This window comes from Carassius auratus, unplaced genomic scaffold (assembly GCF_003368295.1).
Source record: "Carassius auratus strain Wakin unplaced genomic scaffold, ASM336829v1 scaf_tig00039707, whole genome shotgun sequence".
NCBI classification, from domain to species: domain Eukaryota; kingdom Metazoa; phylum Chordata; class Actinopteri; order Cypriniformes; family Cyprinidae; genus Carassius; species Carassius auratus.
The window spans coordinates 1-22500 of record NW_020526534.1 but is presented as its reverse complement, the minus strand read 5'-3'; the positions used below and the strand labels follow the sequence as shown (position 1 = coordinate 22500).

The 22500-nt window shown below is 35.5% G+C and overlaps 2 protein-coding genes across 3 annotated transcripts in view; both read right to left on the bottom strand.

Annotated features, from left to right (window-relative positions):
- The window catches only part of LOC113084125 (solute carrier family 45 member 4-like), a 47180-nt gene extending 28748 nt beyond the window's left edge, over positions 1 to 18432 (bottom strand). The window contains exons 1-2 of one of the 2 annotated variants that reach the window (XM_026254773.1): positions 18272 to 18432; positions 17291 to 17382 (exon numbers count right to left, since the gene is read on the bottom strand). The gene's annotated coding sequence lies outside the window, so the exon portion shown is untranslated. Of the gene's footprint in view, positions 1 to 12890; positions 13020 to 17290; positions 17383 to 18271 lie in introns of those variants that run through there. The other variant, XM_026254775.1, reaches the window with a different exon arrangement.
- A 2217-nt stretch (positions 18433 to 20649) lies between these two features.
- Positions 20650 to 22155, bottom strand: LOC113084126 (uncharacterized). Its single transcript, XM_026254776.1, has 4 exons — positions 22050 to 22155; positions 21832 to 21900; positions 21519 to 21740; positions 20650 to 21428 (listed from the first exon to the last, which is right to left on the bottom strand). The coding sequence occupies exons 3-4, from the start codon at positions 21733 to 21735 to the stop codon at positions 20947 to 20949; spliced, it is 699 nt and encodes a 232-aa protein (XP_026110561.1). The 5' UTR covers positions 21736 to 21740; positions 21832 to 21900; positions 22050 to 22155; the 3' UTR covers positions 20650 to 20946.
- Positions 22156 to 22500: the final 345 nt, after the last annotated feature.

Genomic DNA, 22500 nt, shown 5'->3' with positions numbered 1-22500 from the left:
ACTGCTTTTTAGTGCTGAACTGATTTAAGTAAGTACTGTACATTTACAATCAATCATTTCTGTCATCATTTTCACCAATGCATTCCAGATTTAAGCAATGCATATTCAACTCGTGACCAAAACAAGGTCATAAATATAATTGCGCAGTTCACTAGGATTAATATAAGTTCACTTTATACCAACTGAATGTTGTGAAAAGTAATACGAGCAGCTCTTACATGTGAGAGACGTCCTCGTTGCACATTTAAATGAGGGAGAGAGGTGTCCAGATGCCTCTTAAAGTTCAAGGTTACAAACTATTTTAGTTCCAGACTAGGTTTAGCTCTAAATGTAACCGGTTTATTATAACACACGAGGCCTGGGATCACAGGACGCTCAAACAAGAGAAGCACACAGTCCAGTCAGCCATTAACCATCGATCGCTCAGACTCATTAGCAGCACATTAGTCAGACACACCACAGCACTTCAGCGCGATTGACCTCGCAGCGGTGTGCAAGACAGAAGAAAAGAGAGAGAAAGAGAAAGATCTGGTCTGAAGCTCGACTGGCCTCCAATGAGCACAGTTTGATCTGAGCTCTGAAATGTTAAAGGGTCGTAGTCTTCTGTATTCTCAGCGAGCCAACACTTGACTTGTGGCAAGAAATATTAGCAAAAATATCATTTAAATTTAGCTTTTCTATTTATTTTCATTTCATACTTAAGTGACAAATGTTAAAAATAAAAAAATAAGAACATAAAATAATAACAGTAATAGTAACAATAAAAAGTATATTATTAAAATTATATTTTATATTTATTATTATTTTATGTATTTATTTGTTTATGCCATTTAAGTTACAAATTGTTACAAAAAATAAGAACATCAACATCAACAACAACAGTAGCAAATCACATAAGCAAAATATTATAAGGAAACAATAATTTTATTATTACTGTTTTTATTTTATTAATGTATTTATTACAACCGTAATGAATATTTATTAATTCATAAATTTATATTTAATTTATATTTAAGGAACAAATAATAAAAAAAAAAACAGTCAACAACATTATTGGAAGAAAAAAATTTATATTAGCAAAATATCATAAGCTATATTTAGACAATTTTTCTTTTATATTCATTGCCATACCATAATCATTAGGGTTTAGTATTTGTCCTGATTTCTTTGTGTTTCCCTGTTGACTTAGTTTTACTTTAACTCCCTGATTAATTAACTCCGTTCTTCTGTTTGCTTGGACAGAAAGAGAGTATCTGACTGGCGTTTAAACTGAACAAAGGGAAAAATAAAATGAAAATTAACCAGAAAAAGAATTTATGAAAATACATACGTTTTCCAAGATAGAGGCGGTTTATATACGAACTAAAGGTAACGTGTGCAGTTTCATGCTTCAGCCGTGTAGAACTTACACACCTTGCCATAAAACTCTATGTAATGTAAAAGTAGATTTTAAAGGCAGTTCTGTGCAGAGCATGTCTTTCACTTGTGAATGTGAGCGAGGCGAGGGAAAACAAGGACATGGGCGTCGAGAGAGAATGAGAGAGGTCGAGTAACTCTAACCTGCTGCTGTGGGATCAAATAACAGACTGATAAGAGCACAGATTGTTCAGCAGGACTACAGGTGGCAAAACCCCACAGAGCCAACACTAACAACACTGACCGTCTACAGTAACAAAACATACAATATGAGCATGAGCGTGAGAAGGAGGCTGATACAGAGCTCCAGTGCACCAGGAGAACATTTATTTATTTAACCAGGAAAGAGGACTCACTGAGATTCAAATCTCTTCTACAGGAGTGTCCTGGCCAAGATAGGCAGCTGAGTTTACATAGACAATTTTACATCAGAGTTACAACACACAAACATTCAGGGCTGCACCATACTGGAAATATAGATCTCAATATGACCAATACATTTGAGTGGGTGGGTGGTGGGGAGGAGTTGCATCTTTACAAAACAAAAATATTTCCTATTCTGAAGATTTGGGCAAACCATTTTTCAGGGGTGAACAATTTGAGATAAACTTGAAAAGATTTCACAAGAAACAACAGTAACAAAGTAAACAGACTTTAAAACAATAATAAAAATTAAAATAATAATACGTATTATTAATAATAATAATTTTCTACTTGAGCCCACAGGTATTTTTTTTAGTAATAGTAATAAAATTTTTTGACCCATTCACTATGACTATAAAAACATACATTGTGATGTGGTGTTTAGTGCGTTTATCAAATATTTTTTTTTGCAATTTAATACAAAAAATTTTTTTAAAATTAAAATAGTAATGAAATATATATATATATATATATATATATATATATATATATATATATATATATATTATTTTTTTTATTTAATTGCAGATTTTTTTTATTTGATAAACGCACTAAACACCACATCACAACACTGACTTTATTTATTTATATATATTGTGTACACTGAAGCTCCAGGAATATTGCTTCGTATTATCACTTTCAGTATATAGATAAAATTATGATAATTAAATAAAATAATTAAATAAATAAATATATATTTTTTTTATTGAAGATTTTTTTTATTTGATAAACGCCCTAAACACCACATCACAACACTGACTTTATTTATATATATTGTGTACACTAAAGCTCCAGGAATATTGCTTCGTATTATCACTTTCAGTATATAGATAAAATTACAGCATAATACAAGTAACAGTATTATAGTAATTATCAAAAAGAAACTAATTGTATTCATACTTTATCAATGCATCCCTGTCTGGCATAGTGTCACTTAACCGATGCACTTATAAAAGCAACATTGTACGGCTGACCCAAATTACACTGGCTAGATTTCACGGGTCAGGCTCACTGCAGTCAAGGTATCGGGTTTAAATTTGTACATGCTGGGGCGAAACTCCCTCCCCCGGCCGTCCTACATCCCTCCGCTGATCCTGCGGGAACCCAATCCACGTCACGGCAGAGAAACTGGGGAAATTTGGGTCACTTCACTGCTCAAAAGGCTCACGAGGCACACACGGAGATCGGGTCACTATGATTAACGGCTGGATTCAGGTGACACTCGGATTACAACTTTGTCTAGCGATCCAAATTCCCACAAATCGCAATACAGACGTCCTGCGGTGAAATATTTTGGCTGTATCTAGACGCCAAGTTTCCACCTGTAAGCATGCACTTCATAACTCTGGTCAGACATAATAAACACATGCATACTGTTACCGCTGGCAGAATGATTCACTGTCGTCATTACGAGGGCTGAAGTATTTGAGCATTTGGCCTCACGAGCACATGTACATGTAAATCACACCACAGCGCCCGGAGACCATGAAGAACATCGTGTTCAGATACTCAAGACAAATGGGCTTTTTGGACAGGGAGCTTTACTTTGGCTTTTTGTGCTGATTAATGCTGTTTGCCAAAGCTGTGATCAAACCCACAACACTAATGATTAAATTCGCTCATCCTGCAGCTTTTAAACTCCAGGCATTAATGACTTCACTGCAAGATTTGAAAGGTTTGCTGTTTAAGTGATTAAACTTGAGAGCTCTTACTTTAGCAAACACCTAGCAATGCGATAGACACAGCAAAAACATAGAGATTAAATATGAACATGCTTTGTCTATGTATACATCAAAGCATTTTGTTTTTCCATAGGCTAGCTTTTTTTCCCCAATTGTTTTTAATGGAGTACCACATGTTTCAAATGCAAGCAGCAGGACAATGCACAAAGCGTCTTTTTCCACGCTAAATGCTGGGAGTTTTTTTTTTTCTTCATCACCAAGAGATTAAGAATGTTCAGCTTTTGAGTGTTTTATTCAGCCGTCCAATCACAGTGAAGGAGGGGCGGGGAAAATTCCACACCGACCAATCATCTAATCCTGCTTGTACATCAGCAACAGATGACAGAATAAAATAATCTCAAATAAGGGCCAGAGCAAGTACTTTACATTGTGTAGACATTTTTATATTCAAAAATGACCTGCAAAACAGATACTAGCACACTCCCACATATATTCTGTATTATAGCAACCAAAGCGTTTCAAATGAGAAACAAAATTTGAGACTGTCTACATCTAATCCATCTCAATTAGCTTCCATGAGTTCACTAAGGCTACGTTCACACAGCTGGAAACTGTGACCCCAAAGCTTAAATTACACAACAGTGTGGACAGGACAAACCACACGTAATCCGATTTTTCAATTCTGATTTGGCCAACTTTCATATGTGGTCCTAAATCTGATTTGGCTCAGATGATTTGCAATGCGACCTCAGTCTGAACGGTCACAACTCATGCCATTTGTCATTATTCCACACTGACAGGAGTCACTCCAAACATTTTACATCCCAGTAGTTCTTTGATCACTCCTGAATCTGACAGAAAATTGTGGAGAGGAGGTGTATTGTACAGCTCCATACTCGGGTGGTGATGGTGAGGAAATTTTCCCACCAGTTAATCGACGTGTGACAACACCATGGGGGCGGGGCGTTCCCTCTTTTAAATGGCCTCTTTTAAAGCAATTGTTCGTTTTTAGTTAATCTGAATTCTCCCTCTTTTCTTAGCTTTTAAATAGCTTAAAAGTGCGGTGCGCATTTTACTTGAATTAGCGGCAGTTCGGAGTCAATTGCTCAAATGCAACAGCAAAAAAAACAACGTCAAACTCATATACATACACACACACACACAAAGTTTAAATGTGTATACAAAACTGGAAATAGGCTAAGTAAATGTATAATACATAACCAAATAAAATAAGAAACATAGAACGTTTATTATCAAAATGCGTAAGAAAGCTTGGAGGCATGGCATATACCTTTGATGTCAAAATAAATAAATATTAGGGGCTAAATATGACGTCATTGGGATTGGGGTCACTTTAACCCGTGGACATGAAAATCAACCACAGACTTGGCAACACTGGTTCAGATGAAGCAGCATTTACTACACAGAGCCGTAGTTCACTGACAGTCTACACACAATTTCTTTCCAAATCGGCAATGAATCGCCTGCGATTTTGAAAGCTATTTTGTGTGTGTAGCCTTTGTAGATATTTAGTTCCTAAAAATGTAAACTTTACCAAGGGAACCCTGCCAAAAAAAAAGTGCATTTAATCACCTGGAATGCAATTTTAAGTGAGGAACCTGAGGAATTTTTTGCACAGCCCGACCGGTTTGCTTTTAAAAATGTCTATTTTTGGCAAATGTAAAATGCCTTTACCAGCAAAAGCCTCAGGCAGAAGGAAATGTAAATTCAAATATACAAAAAAAAACACTTCATTGTGAAAGCTGAAGTAGCTAGACTAGAAATTGATTGGAAAGTAAAACCTACACTTCTGTAAAAAAATGAAAGCAACCATTTAAATTAGAAGCAATTTACAATCTCAACTAACAGCAAACAAGCTCAGAAAACACTTCAATTCTCAGATAAAACAACATAAGTGCAAAAACAACCTGAAGCACTTACAGAGGAAGTGACGCGAATCTGTGCACCAAAAACATGTCCTTCGTTCATCAGAAAGTGTGTATAGAAATCCAGGAGTAATTTGTGCCTATAAAAGTACCTTCCTGAAAACACTCCATCAGCTTCACAAACACTTCATAACCCGCAGATCTGCATTCCAGCCATTCACAAACAGAGCTTGCATTCTCTCATTCACAATTAACAGATCTCTCGCTCTACCCAATAATTACCCGTGTGAGTCACCTGTACAGGAACGCTGTGGGAACTCTGGCATTCTTTCCTCAGGTTCGGATCTTTTGCATGAATGCAAAACAACACATTGAATTGATAAACAAAACTGAAAAAAAAAACTATATTATGAACTATCCTTAAAAAAAAATATATATATATATATATTATTTGGACAAAAATTGTTTTTAAAAGCCATTTCGTTTGCAGACAAATACTACTGGTGTTTTCATATAACATTCATAGAACACATTTTTGAAATAATTATCTTACATATTATTATTATTGTACAATATGCTAAATAGTGTCTTCAAAATGCAGTGTAAATTTTGACCAACTTACATAAATGAATCAGAACATTTACACCAAAACAGCTTTATGGACTATTTTCATGCATCAGGCCCAATGCATTTGTGCAAATCATTCATAAAACAAAAATCTTACATTAGTGGTCTCATTCAGTTCAATGCAATAATTCCCATAATTGTTATACAAATGATTTCTGCTCATGTTTCATAAACACATCCTGATGTATGAAAACAGAGTTTATTGGCTTTATTTATTTGAGTGGAAACATTAGATAAATAACATCATCGGTAAGCACTTTCAGCACACACAGGGAACTACACTAACTTTTTCAGTTACTGGCGCAAAACATGATTTGGTTGCACACATTTTTTATAGTAAGCTGCTCTGGATAATAATGAAACTGTATTGCATACAGATGTGCTTTTTATTTTACTCGACATCTTTTAAACATAATGCCTTCTTGTTTTATTTCTTACAGTACACACAGTGCATTGCTCCGTGTTGGTAGCTTAACCCAGGTACTGTAGTACCAACCTTAACCCATACAGCTGGGTTTAGAGGAGCCCCGGTGCAGGTTGTACAGTGCGCCCTGTTTGAAATAGTTTAATATTTACTGTATGTTCGTTCTATTTATTTATTTGTGCATATATTTTATTATATGTTTATGTTTTTTTTTTTTTTTTTTCGTTAGTTAGTAGGTGTCCAGAAACTAATTTAAAATAGCACTGCATAGTCTTCACTGTAAAATAAAATACACAGTCAAACCAAAATGTATTCAGACACCTTCAACATTTCTCACATTATCACAGTTTATTTGCTGTGGTTTAGAAATTGGTAATAAAATATGACAAGAACTCAGAGTTAAACGGTGTCAGAACAAATTCATCTTGATAACGTCAGATAACTTTGATAGAAAGATATGTAATCAAATCAACCAAAACTTCAGACAATATTTACACACTTTGTTGAACAGTTACCAAGCAAGCGATGCTTAATTTGGTTCAGTCTGTGGTGTGAAAAGGTTGCATTAGCAATTAAATAAAGAGACACTTAAGCAAAACATGGTCAGGTCCCTAGTATTTTTATTTTTTTCCAATTTCACTGGTAGTCTACAGTATAAATAATTTTGGGGTATAATATTTCACAGTTCACTGTATTTTGCTATACTCACTTACATAAATGAACTAGTGTCGTGCACTCACTAGTAAAACAATATAATTAATTATATCTGATTTTTGGATTGACTTTGGATAAATTCTTGTTAAAACTACAAAGTAATTCAATCAAGAGCAGTGAGAGATTTACTTTCATGTTCATACATTAAAGACACTGACAGCAGAGCTAGTAAATTAGGCGCGGTCACTTTAAGAGACAATGCATCCATTATTGCCTAATGATACACATCCCATTTCTTTCCAACTCTTTACTTTCACTTAAGACATAACCACATACCTACTTAGTATGCATTTGTCGGTACAAAAGCAAGAAGAGTTTGAGACGCGTCTAAGTGACTGAAGAAGCTTAAGTATTTATATATTTAACAGGAATAGTATTCATTCAGCAGAAGGCAAATTTTATGCAGATTTATTTTACAAAGAGAAATGCAGGCGATTCGTCTCAAAGAAGCAACAGAATAGGTTTCTTATTTGTCTTTAACACCCAAACCACACTTTCAAAATGTCTCGCACTTTTTTGAGGTTATCAGCCTAAAGAAGCTGCCAATACAAGCGGTTTTCAGTCAGGAGCATCAGACTCTCTTCATCATGGGCTTCCAGCGCAACGCCCAAAAACATCCCAAACACAGGACAACAAGTCAATGACGAGCCCTCCGCTCTCCTGGAAAGATGTGAGGAAGCTTACAGCGCAAAAAAAAAGACCATCATCCCTGAAAGGACGTCCCAACATCATCTATCAGTGAAGCGTCATCTACCTGGAAAGTGCTTATAGAAAACAAACAACTCTGACACACAGATCAGAAAACAACATTGCAAGGCAGAAATGTGAGCTTTATTCATCGTTTTCCTCCTTCCTCTGATACACTGCAATTTACCGTGCCCTTAAAGAGACAGTTCACCCAAAAATGGAAATTCTGTCATCAAACTGTTGACCATAGCCATTGACTTCCATGCCATTGAAGGTTTGTTTGTTAGTTTACCCACATTCTTCAAAATATCTTATCTCGTGTGAACTTGAGGGTGGACGGACTGTCCCTTTAAATGCGGTCAATCAGGAGCTGCAGAAACATTGGCTTCTTCTCTTGCTTGCACTGATAATACAGGAATTAACTGTGCTGATTAATTGTGTGGCTCTGCATTAATTATGGCAAACGAGCTTCCAGAGAATCTGTAAAAAACATGTCGCTTAGCAACAGAGAGCAGGCCTGGATCCTGACGCTATTCCTGGACTACAAGATGAATGCACAAAAACATACTAATTCACTCATAATCAAAATATAACCCAGAAACTAAACAAGCATACACTAGGATTGTCAGAAAAAAATTTCAGGTTTGCTGTTCTTTGTTTAAAGGTTTGCACAATTTGGCTGAACTTTTGTTAGTACTGTACATACCAGCATGGCTTTAAAAAATAAAATACAATAAATAAATGACTACTAATACTACTACTACTACTAATAATAATGACTGAAAATATGAAAATCACTAAAGAGCTAAATAAGACATTACTAAATAAATATTATTATTGTACAAAATAAACTAAAAATAATTTAAATAATTGTACTACTACTACTACTACTACTACTACTACTAATAATAATAAATTATTAATTATGCTATATCGAATTATTATTCATTTCACTGTAAAAAATGCATATTTAATAAATAAAATTATAATTATTACTTAATAATAATACTAGTGTAAAAAAAAAAATCTAGAAATCTATTACTACTACTACTCCTAAATAAAAATACCAAAAATACTATTGTAATTTCACTGCAAAATGACAACTGCATATTTAATAAAATAAAATAATTGTTATAAAAAAGGAACTTTTACTAGTGTGAAAAATACAAAAATTTTATAATTTAAGAATACTTCTACTACTACTACATAAGAAATTAATGTTGTAATTTTTATTTTCAAATTTATTATTACAAAAAAAATATAACTATTACTATTGTAATTTCAGTATATAAGAAAAAGTGTATTTACTAAATAATAAAAGGAACTGATACAAATTAGAATATTTATGGTTGTCTGAACCATCCAGCTTTATTTTGATGGAAAATGCAGGAATCCCTTAAAGATTCTCTGTTGTTGCCTTTCTCATCCCAAGTATGTCGAGATGGTCGGCATATGATTCGTTTCCCAAATGCACATCATAAAACAACCCAAACTTAAAACAGCTGTGTTTGAATGCAAGACCATATACTGTGAAGCAAGTCGCCCAAAACACAATAATATGAGTCACACATGTTGGTTTTATTTCAATTAATTGTGCGGCTCTACCACAAACTGCAACCAACGAGAAAGAGGCAGGTCAGAAATGCGACTCACTCACAAGGACTCATAAATCATGAACTCTCGACGACAGCAGTGACCTTCTCTGGAAAAAACACATGCATTATGGGTAATCTGCCTTGGTTGGGCTGTTTTACAACAATTTTCTCCCTACTCACAAGTATTTGAAATAGTATGTTAATGATAGAATTTTCCAACACAATATGCAATTAAACTGCATATTTATTTCAGCAAATGGCCTCTAGTTAGTTGCATACTGCATGCATATTATGCATACTGTGCACAACACACATCATGCAAACTAAAGAAACAGCATGAGTAGTGCGGAAGCATGCAATTCAAAACACAGAAATACAAGGAGGAGGATATTTTGTCCCAGACAACACCACTGTCCTTGACCCAAACCTCCCTGGTTACCGGTGCAGTAGAAACAACACGAGTTAAACACAACAACAGCTCCAAACTCCCAAACTAAGACTTGCAAAAATACCACACTGGGCTCCTCCCACACAGCACATGAACCTGGATGGAAAATTCCGGTCTGAGAAAGCGAGGCCTTTGGCACCGTCGACCTCTTATGATACACACGCTGCACTGTCTGGTAAGGCCAAGCAATGAAATATAGTTCTAGCTGAAGATTGAAGTCAAAAACGAATCAGAGTTGATCACAAACACATAAGAGAAAAAACAAGAGCTCTGTAGCTAACACATGCAATCTCATCCACATTCAGACTGAAACAGAAACAGAGCCTCAGAAGTCAATTATCTGAAAGGAAATAGCTCACACTCGACATACAGATCATTCAAGTTTGACAAATAATACTTTAAGAATTATTCCAGTGCAATACTCCTATACCCTTTGTTAATATATATATATATATATATATATATATTTCCACTTTAAGATGCAGTAATATTGTTGTGCATTTATTTTTATTAGTTACCACACACACACACACACACACACAAACAAACTCTCTTTAGTCAATATTTATTTTCTTGCAATAATCATTTTAGTTTAACTAAAATACTATTATAATTTTAATATTCAGAAATTAGTATTTTCAAACAAAATGTATTAAAACTATTTTTAGTTTTAATAATTTTGCAAACAGCTGAAATAAAATTAACATTTAATGTTATTAATGTTATTATTTAATGTTAAGTTTTTAATGTTTTATTTTAATAAAATACATTTTTATATATATATTTTTTTTAAATAAAATGCATTTTAAAGGTGATTTTAGTTAACTGTAATAAACATTTGTACTGGTGTATCTAATATAATTTTAACCTCATTGAGGAACTCCATGCAAGGGTTAATTAAGTGATTGATGTCTGTTCATGTTTATGCAATTTAACGTATTGCTGTAAACTTGGGATTCCACATTTCCATTCTCTTAAACTCCTCTTTCCCTCACTTTCGATCTTCCTGCAACTTGTGTGTGCGTTTATGTGTTATATTAGTTTATATGTCTTAGATTTATCTAATAAAGCCTTATTCATATTGAAAAGAGAAGTATCTTGTGTTTTGTGCTTACATGAATATGCATTTTTCCCCCCATCATGCATGTAGTTATAAATTATGATTTTGCATGCTCTGTACAGAATATTTGAGATGCTGCATTAGTTTCTGTCTAAAAGAAAGGCATTTTAAAAAGCATTAAAAGGCTCTCTAGGCTTCATGTGGTGTGCTTATTAGTCGGCTCATCTCTCTTCGATATTCAGAGTTCACAAAGCTTTCTTTATGTACACTATCTGTGCTGCAGTTATAGGAGTCATTCGTTTAGCTATTCATCTCTAGCCCTGCAGACACACACTATTGTTTCATCTGCATTAATTATTAATGAATCCTATTTGAATCATTAATGTTAATGCAAGTGTCCTGTTTGGAAGGTTCAGCTCCCAAAATTAACTGGTCACATAATTTTTTTACTCTGTCTAGGGTTATATGAGCGCCGGCTCTCAGGAAGAGCTGACACATGTTCAGTGTTATGCAAGAATGAATATGAGCGAAAAAATCATAACTAGTTAAAATAACTTGCGTTTTATGCAATCTGTTCTGGTAAAGAAAACTCTGCCGATTATGTGACTCGCACTTAAATGAGATCTAGCTGATGGCAGACAAACATTACATTAGTTAATCCTCAAGCTGCTCTTCTGATGTCATATTTCCAGTCAGATGTACACCGTTAATGATGCATTATGATCCATTATAAACTCAGACTTGATGCTGCAGCATCACTGGAAAGAGAAGGTCTTACAAGCTCAGCGCAGATTAGCATTCTTATTTAATACTTTAATCATTTTTAATTAAGGAATGGAGCATCAAAAGTGCAAAAGATCAATTTCAAACCTTTGTGAAGATGTTATAACAAACCAAAACATAGTCATAGACAGCAAAAGTGGAAGTGCAAGACACTGCATTGAGTTCAGTGAAAAAAAAAAAAACACATGAGAGAAATGTAAGTGTACTTCGACATTACAATAGTGATACAGATAAGAAGTTAAAATTTATTTAAAAATGTATTATTTTTGCCCATATTTGAGCAACCTGTGCATTGTTTATGCTTCGAGTTGTGTGCCATTAGCACATTGCTAACCGCAAACTCACATCACTTGTGTTCTGAAAACTGAAACTAAATTTAAAAAAAATTATTTCAGTTTAAGTACTAAAATTACTACATAAATATTTTTTAAAATATTTTTTATATTTATATTATATATTTTATATATTCTATATAAAAATGAATATATTCTATTATAGCATTTTCAATTTGCCTATTTTTATATTATATTTATACTTTCAGTTTTACATTTCATTTATGTAAGTTTGTTATGTGCTTGCCATTTTTATTAGTTTATGCTTTTTTTTAAATATTTTATTTTAATTTATATTTTAGTTTAGGTTTTAGTCATTTTAGTATTTTAACATTGTTTTATTTCAATTAGTTGACAAAGCAACATTTCTATTTTAAGCATTTTAAATAAGTTTTTATCTAATATTTATAAATTGATTTTTACTTTAGCGTGCACACACACACACAATCAAAATCTAGTTTATTCATTAGGAAAAAACACAACCAAATTACCAAAGTAAGGGTATTCAGTTCTTTTTCTTCACAGTGAATTGTCCCTGGACATTTAGAGAAGCAATCTTAACAAAAAATTTAAATTTTTAACTTAATAAATATAAAAAATAATCCAGACACAACATGCATCACCCTTAAAAAAAAAAGCCTAAGATGCAGCGACCCAAGCTGTAGACAACATGAGCGCATGAGACAGTCCTGGACAGATGGACAGACACCAGCGCAAACACAGACACAGAACGATCTGTCTGGATCTCAGCTCCACGTTAATGTTATTCTTGAGCAAAAGCCAACTTTCTCCCAATAATGATGGTAAACTCACCTGGAGATGTGAACAGCACGAAGACCACACAAGCACAACAAGAAGAGCTGAAACACCACACAACAGAGAAACCAGTCCGATGAGACCGACACCTGAGAGTCAGAGATTCACAACAGCCTTCAGGAAACAAACGGCGACTTCACTCGAGAAACCTGTTATCCAAGTCTACATGCAGCCCCATGCATTCTGACGAAGACCTCACGGCAAATAAAACAATGTGGTCTTCAACCAAAACAGGTCCTGGGAGGAACTTTGTTTGAGGCTAAATGAGTCAGCAAGCATCAGAAACATCCTCGAACATCCAAAAACTGTGCCAGATTAAATAAAGGTAACATTCTTGGAAAATTCTTAAAGTGATTACTCACAAATTAATATTTGCTGTTAACTTACTCAACCTAAGGCAATGCCAGATGTTTGTGGCTTTTCTGTCTTCAGTAGAACAAGGAAGAAGATTTTTAGAAAGCATGGTCCTTGATGATTCATAATATGCAAGTTAACTTCACTTTGAAAGTCAAAAAAGCAGATAAAGGCAAGATCAAAATATATACCCGTGGCTTCTGATGATGATTTGAGGTCTTATGAAGTGAAATGAGTGGTCTGTGTAAGAAACTGAACATTATTTATAACATTATCACCTGTAATGCAGAGCCTCAGGCTAACGGTCCAGAGTGATGTCCAGTTCATTCTTCTGAACTGATTCTTTTTTAGTAAACTAGATGAATCCATTCACCAAATCAGACTGAAGTGTCTGAAACGGCTTGTGGCTTACATCAGCACAGATCTACAAGACAAGTTACTCAATCAAAACTCCCTTTCAGACATCCAACAGTCACTCAGACTAGAAATAAGCCAATAGTGGCATATGATCCTGTGATGAATGAACTGATTCAGTGCTCCGGTTCCTCCAACAGTCACTGAACTGAGGAAACCGTTTGACTGTTGACTGAATCATTGTTTATGTGGAAAGCTGAAGAAGACTAGTTTACTCACTTTATGTGCTTTAAACATAAAACATCCATGTTTCACATCATTATTGGATGCTTTATTCATTTAATTGCATATACGTTATGTCATTGCTCGATTACAGAAATGAACTAGTGATTAGAACCAGTTCATTGAAACGAACAGACCTAATGAATCGGTTTGCAGAAAATAATTGTATTTCCCTGTTTGCCAGAGGCTCTGTATTACGCGTAATAATGTCGCAAATATTGTTCAGTTTCTTTCACAGACTGATGGTTTCCCTTCATAAGGCCTCAATACATTATCAGGAGCCACAGGTATTCATTTTGTGTTTGCTGATCTGTTTGTTTGACCTTCTCTAGTGTTCTACCCTAGAATACCCTAGCAACCACCCAAATGAATCACCCGGAACACCCTAGCAACAAATGTCAACATTCTAAAAAAACCCTCAAAACGGCCTATTAACCACCCAAACAACAACATTCTAAAAAAACCCTCAGACCACCCTAGCAACAAACAACAACATTCTAAAAAACCCTCAGACCACCCTAGCAACAAACAACAACATTCTAAAATACCCTAAGAACACCCTAGTAACCACCCAGAACACCCTAGCAACAAATGTCAACATTCTAAAAAAAAAACTCAGAACACCCTAGTAACCACCCAAACAACAACATTCTAAAAAACCCTCAGACCACCCTAGCAACAAACAACAACATTCTAAAATACCCTAAGAACACCCTAGTAACCACCCAAACAACAACAACAACAACAACATTCTAAAATACCCTCAGAACACCCTAGTAACCACCCAAACAACAACAACAACAACAACAACAACAACAACATTCTAAAAAAACCTCAGACCACCCTAGCAACAATTAACAACATTCTAAAATACCCTAAGAACACCCAAGTAACCACCCAAACAACAAACAACAACATTCTAAAATACCCTCAGAACACCCTAGTAACCACCTAGAACACCCTAGGAACAAACAACATCCTAACAACCCCTCAGAACACCCTAGCAACCAACAACAACATTCTAAAAACCCCCGAGAAGATGCTAATGACCATATAATTAGGCCTACATAATGTTGTTCAACTACAAATGCGACTGTGGCTGTTATGCATGAACAAATATAAATCATTAATCAAAAATAAATAAATCGATTGTGTGATTTTAATATGGCTCACTGAGGAGCGATTCGAAACAGAGGTCAAAGCGCAGAGCTTTACAGCATCTGTCCCGGACTGAAACTCCTCAGTGTCGAGAGGCTTTTACTAAATAAAGATCTTATGCAACAGTCGCTGCTGTGAAAGGAATAACACACTGCATTCATCTGCTCCACTGAATTCATTACAACACCAAAAGGCCTCCAGAAATACAATTCTCACGAAGACAGAAGTAACGATCATTAAAAATGATGCATTAAAACACATTCTGGATGCTGATTGGTCAACACTGCATTCTTGTGTCGCTAAAACACCCAGGCAGGCAGTCATGAACTAAAACAGTAATAAACTAAATATACTAGCAACATAAAACCTTCCATGCCTTACTGCTTATAATAGATATGTGTAAGTTTGTTTGATGTTACAAAGCTGGCTTGTATCCCAGCTCATGTAGACAAATAGAAGCAAACCATCCTGAAGCTGGATTCGGCTAAAATCCCTGTTTTTATGACCAGTGGCCAACGCTTTGGGAAGCCAGTCATTAACGGTTACATGCTTAAACTTTAAGTACATCATCTGTGGCATAATAATTATGAGGTGTACGAGTGTGATACTGATTGTATACAAACAAGAATTTAATATTCAGCGAGTTACATTTTAGACGCAATACGATCTGTTTCACCAACAAAAAGCTTTTCAAGCAAAGCTGGATCCCAACTTTCCTTGAGTCTCCAGAGTTTCGTTCCTGAATCAGTCGTGTAAGTTAGTGATTCAACGATCCATTCATAAAGAAAGTCACTTGCTTTGTTTCTAAATTAATCTGCTGTTTTGAACAAATCATTTGAGTGAATAATTAAATAAATCGCTCATTAAAACAGAGACTTGCTGCCACCTACTGGCTGTTTTAGCATCATTTATTTATTCATCCACGACAGGCCTAAACCCTCCAAGCATAGTATTGTTTAATTATCACTATTAAAAAAAAAAAAGAATACATTTTCTTTTGGTCAATATCACACACAGCTAGTATAAAATTATGTGCATGTTCTTTGGTTTTGTTTCATTCTGTCTTTAATCAAAGGATGCTTCCAAACATTATGGCATTCATTCTATTTGTGCAAAAGCAATAACCGCAGACAAAGACAGATGTACTGCACTAAAACCAAAAATAGTTATTCTCTGGCACTGCTTAAATTCTTTTCTGGGATGAGTAAATACAAACTTTCCTACAGCCGGGCAGCAATCAGCATCTCAGTGGTGAGGATTCATGCAAACAGCAGATCTGTGCGCTCGGTGCTCAGACTGTGATGTAAAGTGTTCACTGCGGATGCAGCCTGAGGTACACTGAGAGAATCCAGTCCTGCGGCCCGTCAAATTACACTGCGCATCCAACACAGATCACGAGAGCCATTCACAAACCCATCAGAGACACAGCACAGCACTCACAAATCAGTTTAAACACTCACTTTGAAAAAGTTTGACTCTGCCACCCAATGAAAACAGATGCCAGATAAACACAGCTTTTTAAATCAAATGTTGTAAGCCAGCCAAATACTTCATAAACAGGTTAACTAGCAGTTTAACTACTAGTCTGACCCTTGACGAACTCCAAGCTGCTGCACTGTGAGTTTGACACGGATCATGTGACTGATAGGAGCAGATCAGATTACACAACACAGATGGAGACCACAACACAATTCAGCTGCTTTGGTAAAAGAAGAGAATTATAAATATAAAATTATAAAATTATCAAGCTGTATCAAGTGAAAATTTTATTTTTTAAAATATTTTATTTAATACAAGTAACAATATAAAATATTACTAATTTAATTTTTTTATTTTAAATGTTAATTTTTCATTTGAGTATAATTGTATACATTTATGTACTTTTGTTAATTATATTGCCTTTTAATATTTTTTACTATTTTTAAAATATATATATTTTTTAATTTTAATCATGATTGAGATATATATATATATATATATATATATATATATATATATATATATATATATATATATATATATATATATATATATATGTGTGATTATTATGGTTATTTAAAATGTCAAGAAAATAACAACAACAACAAATAAGCAAATGAATAAATAGATGGCATAAAGAAGCACTACTCAGTTCAAGGATACAAAAACAGAAACACACTTTTATAGGTACTGTTCTTGGATAACATGATATCAGTCTGAACACAGTTCAGCAGAGACAACAAGAGCAGCGCAAAGCCAGTGTGACTCACCAAAAGGCCTTGAAAGCTTCATAAAGATCCAGTCGGACTGCATATGAGAGCAGCGTCGAGTCTTCTGTCCGGACGCACAGCTGGCTGAGAACCTGCAGAGAGCGTCCAGACATGGGTTAAAGCCCACTAACCAGCAGTCTGCAGTAAACCAGCCACACACACACACACACACACACACACACACACACACATATATAAACACCTGCTTTGCTCGCTGTTGATGGTCAATTTACATGTTGTTTCAACACATTCTCAATGAGAGAAGTCAAAAATGTGCTTGACACACAAGCTGACATGAAACTCACCAAATAACAAAAGCCTTGTCCCCCGAGTTTGAACTGAACACTGGCTTTAATATTGTGTTTGCATATTCAAATAAACATTTCCAAAGGCAACAACCTCTTTAAAGCAATAGCTTGTTATTATATTAGACTTTAATTTTGTTTTTGCCTGTTTTGAAGCATGCATCATGTGAGTATAAATCATATTTCCTTCCATGGAAAAGAGCGCGTAGTGAAGCTCAAAGCAAGATTCAGTGCACAAGAGCCCAGTGAAAGTGAACGGGACACCAGGAACCTCTCAGTTGTGTAACAGTCATCCATCAGCTCTCTGTCCACCAGCAGGTTCACATTTAGACATCACATACTCAACACACAGCTGCAGCTATAAAACTACAGTCATACACATATGTAACATTAACATAACATTTCATACCCGTATATAAGAGACATGCAGCATTTATACTAAGCCTCAAATGTGACCTATAGCTGTTGATGCATCCGTGAACATTTATGAAGCGCGCAGATATAAACCAAAATACCGCAGTGATTACGTGGCCAATCAGCTGCTACTATCACACAGAGCTGCAGATGCGTGAAGAGTTGGATGTGAATGATGACGCGCACAGAACATCAATCAAACGATCAAAAGAGCCTCCGCCGACGCGCTGCAGCGCAAACGCTACATTGTAAACACACTCACCCTGACGCGCGCGTTCCTGTCTTTATGTCTCTGTCAGAAATGAAGATGAGATTGTTGTGCTAGTTCTGTTGCTGCTCTTCTCGGGTTCTGTCTGCACTTCAGCCGCTGTTTTAATGCGCCTTTAAAGGCGAAATATCACTGACAGACGCGAGCCGCTTCCGTCGACGGATAAGTAGATTCATTTACATAAGAGGGCGGGGTTTAGAATTTAAAGGTAACTTCATCATTCGCCACCTGACTGCTGAGGTGCCAATGACAGAAACATACTACAGTGAATGTGTAATTATGTACAACATATATAGTTTACAATAGGGTTGGATAGTAAAAATCTATACCGAAGATGCATTTAAAAAAATTATAAAGTTAACTGAAATAAAGCTGAAATGTAAATAAACTTAAATAGTTATATTTTAAAAAGCACATAGCAAATTTACCAAATAAATATAATAAATGGGGGTGGGGAAGTATCTGAACTAGTAATGTAGCCAGAAAAGAGACTCTGGGTGTGCATATGAAAATCTGGGTGTGCCACATTTATTGTCAGATTACTGTGCAAAATTATGGGATAGTATTTTTGTCACACTGCTTCAGTCCAACCATACTCCTAGTGTTAATTTGCAGGTCGTGTCAAAATGTAGTTAATTGTTAAATGTAATAATTTTCTTCCGAATACGATAATTTTGAACTTTAGCTATTTCATTTTGTTTATTTTTCATTACAATTATTCACTTTAAATAAATTATAATATATAATTATAGGATTAAAATGAATTGTAGTTGTTCAATATAGATCTTTTTTTCATGTTTTTGTAATGTCTGGGAAGCCAGAATGCGCATGCATCAACAGAAACATTTATTAGCTGAACCCTGTTTTTTTTTTTTTACGTGCCATTTATAGCAAGCCATATTACAGATGATATTACAGATGCTTTGTCAGATTTAAGTTGAAGCGCGTGCCGAACCGTGTGTGGTGAACCGAACCATTTTTTATTTCAGCGAACCGTGCCATCCCTATTACCTCAATAATCAATCAATTACAGGCCTAAAACAATCATGCCCGAGCAGACGGATATTAGTACATCTCATCACACCGGCACCCGCGTCTAAATCAGTTGTATGGTCTGGTTTTCAGTCTAAAACAGTTGTGTCAAGTATAAATTTCTCGTCTGTTTCGGGAGGTGCGCGCGCAGTCAGCGGAGGCTCGCACCTTTTTTTCTCAGATCTTGAAAAAATCTTCGCGATCGACTTAAATTGCTTCCAAGATCGACTTGTCGACCGCGATCGACGGGTTGGTGACTCCAGATATAGCGACCAACTTTTTTTGAGCAAGCATTGATTATGCGTGACACAGTCTCAATTTGTGGGACGCATGTATTGGGCTTCAAACGCTGTGCGCGCACGCCACTACACGGGACGGGTGGTCACCCTACCTGACACACCCGTCTAGAGTGTGTCCACCTTTGTGTGTGGGTCCATGTACATGCTGAATCGACAGGTAAAAAAAAAATATTATCAAGTCCAAATATTCCTTTATCACCAATTAACTGTTTGACAAACACTTCCTGCTTCGATGTCCAGATCTGAATTTAAAAAAATCTCAAACATGCTACGAAGTCCCGATCTGAATCAAACCGAGTCGCGAACATGCTCCGAAGTGCCGATCTGAATCAACCGAGTCGAGAACATGCTCCGAAGTCCCGATCTGAATCAACCGAGTCGCCAACAGGCTCCGAAAGTGCCGATCGGAATCAACCGAGTCCGCGAACATAATCCGAAGTGCCGATCTGAATCAACCGAGTCGCGAACAGGCTCCGAAGTCCCGATCTGAATCAACCGAGTCGCGAACAGGCTCCGAAGTCCCGATCTGAATCAACCGAGTCGCGAACAAACAAAAAAATATATATATTCTAAGTAAACAACAATAGCCCATGTTTAGTAAACATTTTTTTATTGAGGCTATAAAAAATTATTTTGCTTTATTTTAGGTGTGCCAGCTGCCACTGTGCCACTGATCTGAATAAATCTTAAGCTTTTTATAACTCATTTTTAAAAAAGTATTCAATGAAATAAAGCTGAAATAAAATATAAAAATTATCAAAACTTTAAATGTCGTCTTGACAACTAACTGAAATGAGTTTAAAATAAAGCACTAAATTACTAATTGGAAATAAAAACTAAAACTGAACTAAAATTAAAACTATGCAGAAATATTAAATAAAAAAAAGAAAAATGATAAAGAAAAACACAGGATGTGGTGATGAAGCTCTCAAATGATCAGTAACATCCCAAAAACAAGTATGTGAGTGCATTTGAGATTTGTTATTTAGTATAGCCTGCATATGTGCATATTCCATTGTAAAATATAGATTCAGTCTTGACTTTTTATTGACGGTTTATTTATTGATTTGTGAATACATCATTTCTGTTAGACAAACTGAGCATTAAATGATATTCAGCTCATGTCAGTGTGAGTCAGAGCTGGGAAACAGACAGAACCATGTGGACGTGTGGGCTTTAATACATCCATAAGAATAACAAGCAGTGGGAAATCTCACCAAACACTTCCTGTTTGAGCGTATCGCTGGTTTAATCACACTATCTCTGACAGGAGATCACATATACATCAACATAACATATCAGTCCACAAACTAAGCTCCTGTTTAAATTCACCGTCTCCTAGGTCTGGAAACGTATTTGCGATGCAATAATTATTTTAAGTGTTTTCTGTAGTATCTGTTTAAAATCTGCTTGGTTCTTGACAATAATCTGCTGAAAACATGCTTGCTCCTCTAGAATTTGTTCTTGGTTCTTGACAATAATCTGATAAAAACGTGCTTGCTGTTCTAGAATTTTTTCTTGGTTCTCGACATTAATCTGATGAAAACGTGCTTGCTGCTCTAGAATTATTTCTTGGTTCTTGATAACAGTGTTCAGACGGTTCCAAATTTCTCTGTTTGCGTCGTTCTGCTGTCGGTTCTTGTATTCCTCTTGGTCTGAAGAAAGTTTTTCTGCATCACCGTCTGAATCTGCGACGTTTTCAACGGTGTCTGGGGATTGATTTAAATCCTTCTGCTGATCCACATTAGACGTGCTGGTCGTATCGCACCCGTCCCATGCTTGAACATCATGTTCGTTACAGATCGCTGTGTCTTCTGATTCTGCATTAATAATAATCATAATTAATTAATACCAATGCTACTATAAATATTAATATTAATAATAGTTTAATTAGATTCCTCTATATGCACCAGTAGATTGTCTTGGACGTTTTCGCTCAGGGGTGTTAGGTATCACACCGGTCTCTTTGGGTCTTGCAGTCTTTTGTCCACCAGTCTGAACCGACAGAGCAGTCACGTCCTGGTCTTCCTGATGTGTTATTGATAGCCTCCTAACACCTACACCAGAACTGCCATCAACAAATGCTTGTGGTGATAATGGTGGTATAGTGTTAGCAAGACTCCTCATATGATCTAGAGTGAAAAGAACAAGCATCTAATGTTTTTATCTTTTTTTTTTCAAATATGTGGTATATTATAAATAATATGCACGATTAATACATACCAGTTGGTGCAGAGTTTGTAGATGTTTGCGGTGGGGCATGGATCTGGGCAGTCACAACCACTTTTCTTCCTGTTTGTGTGAATAATGAGAAAGAAACGATCATAAACAATGCATACACAACGCTCAATTTGCGGGGAGTTAACAGGCCCTTAAACACTCCAGTGCATGTACAATTTATATATTTTTATGACATAATATAAATTATTAACAAAACTTACCGGGTGTTGTGGTGTTGTCAGGCCTAACCCCGGACGCCTCGGATGCAATGCAAGGTTGTGCTGTCGGTGAGAATAATGAAAAACAACCAACATAAACATGCGTTCGTTATCCTCTTAACTGTCACTCACATTTTTGAACATAGACTTCAAAGTGCATGAGCCAAACCTAATCTTTGACAAAGGTCAGAACTCCTGATATTGATGTAGGATTTTGAGGTGCACTCTTTCCATAAATTAAACTAATAAATTACTTTTCCTACATAATTTAATAAAAAAGATTGGTAAAATATCTATTTAGGAGTCTTAGACCTTTCCAAGGATAGATTAGATCATGATTAGATTAGGTTTAATTTAAATTTAATTAAATTTAATAGGATTTAATTTAATTGTAATATAGTGAAGTAAACATAGGGGGCCCACCAGGGGGGGACACTTTTAAAACATAATGGTA

What these genes read in the sequence shown, in the direction of transcription:
- LOC113084126 (XM_026254776.1), bottom strand. Translation starts at nt 21,735, where the DNA reads ATGAGGAGTCTTGCTAACACTATACCACCATTATCACCACAAGCATTT. An exon ending in ACGTCCAAGACAATCTACTG is followed by an intron (nt 21,429 to 21,518) that starts GTGCATATAGAG and finishes TTATTAATGCAG; the next exon opens with AATCAGAAGACACAGCGATC.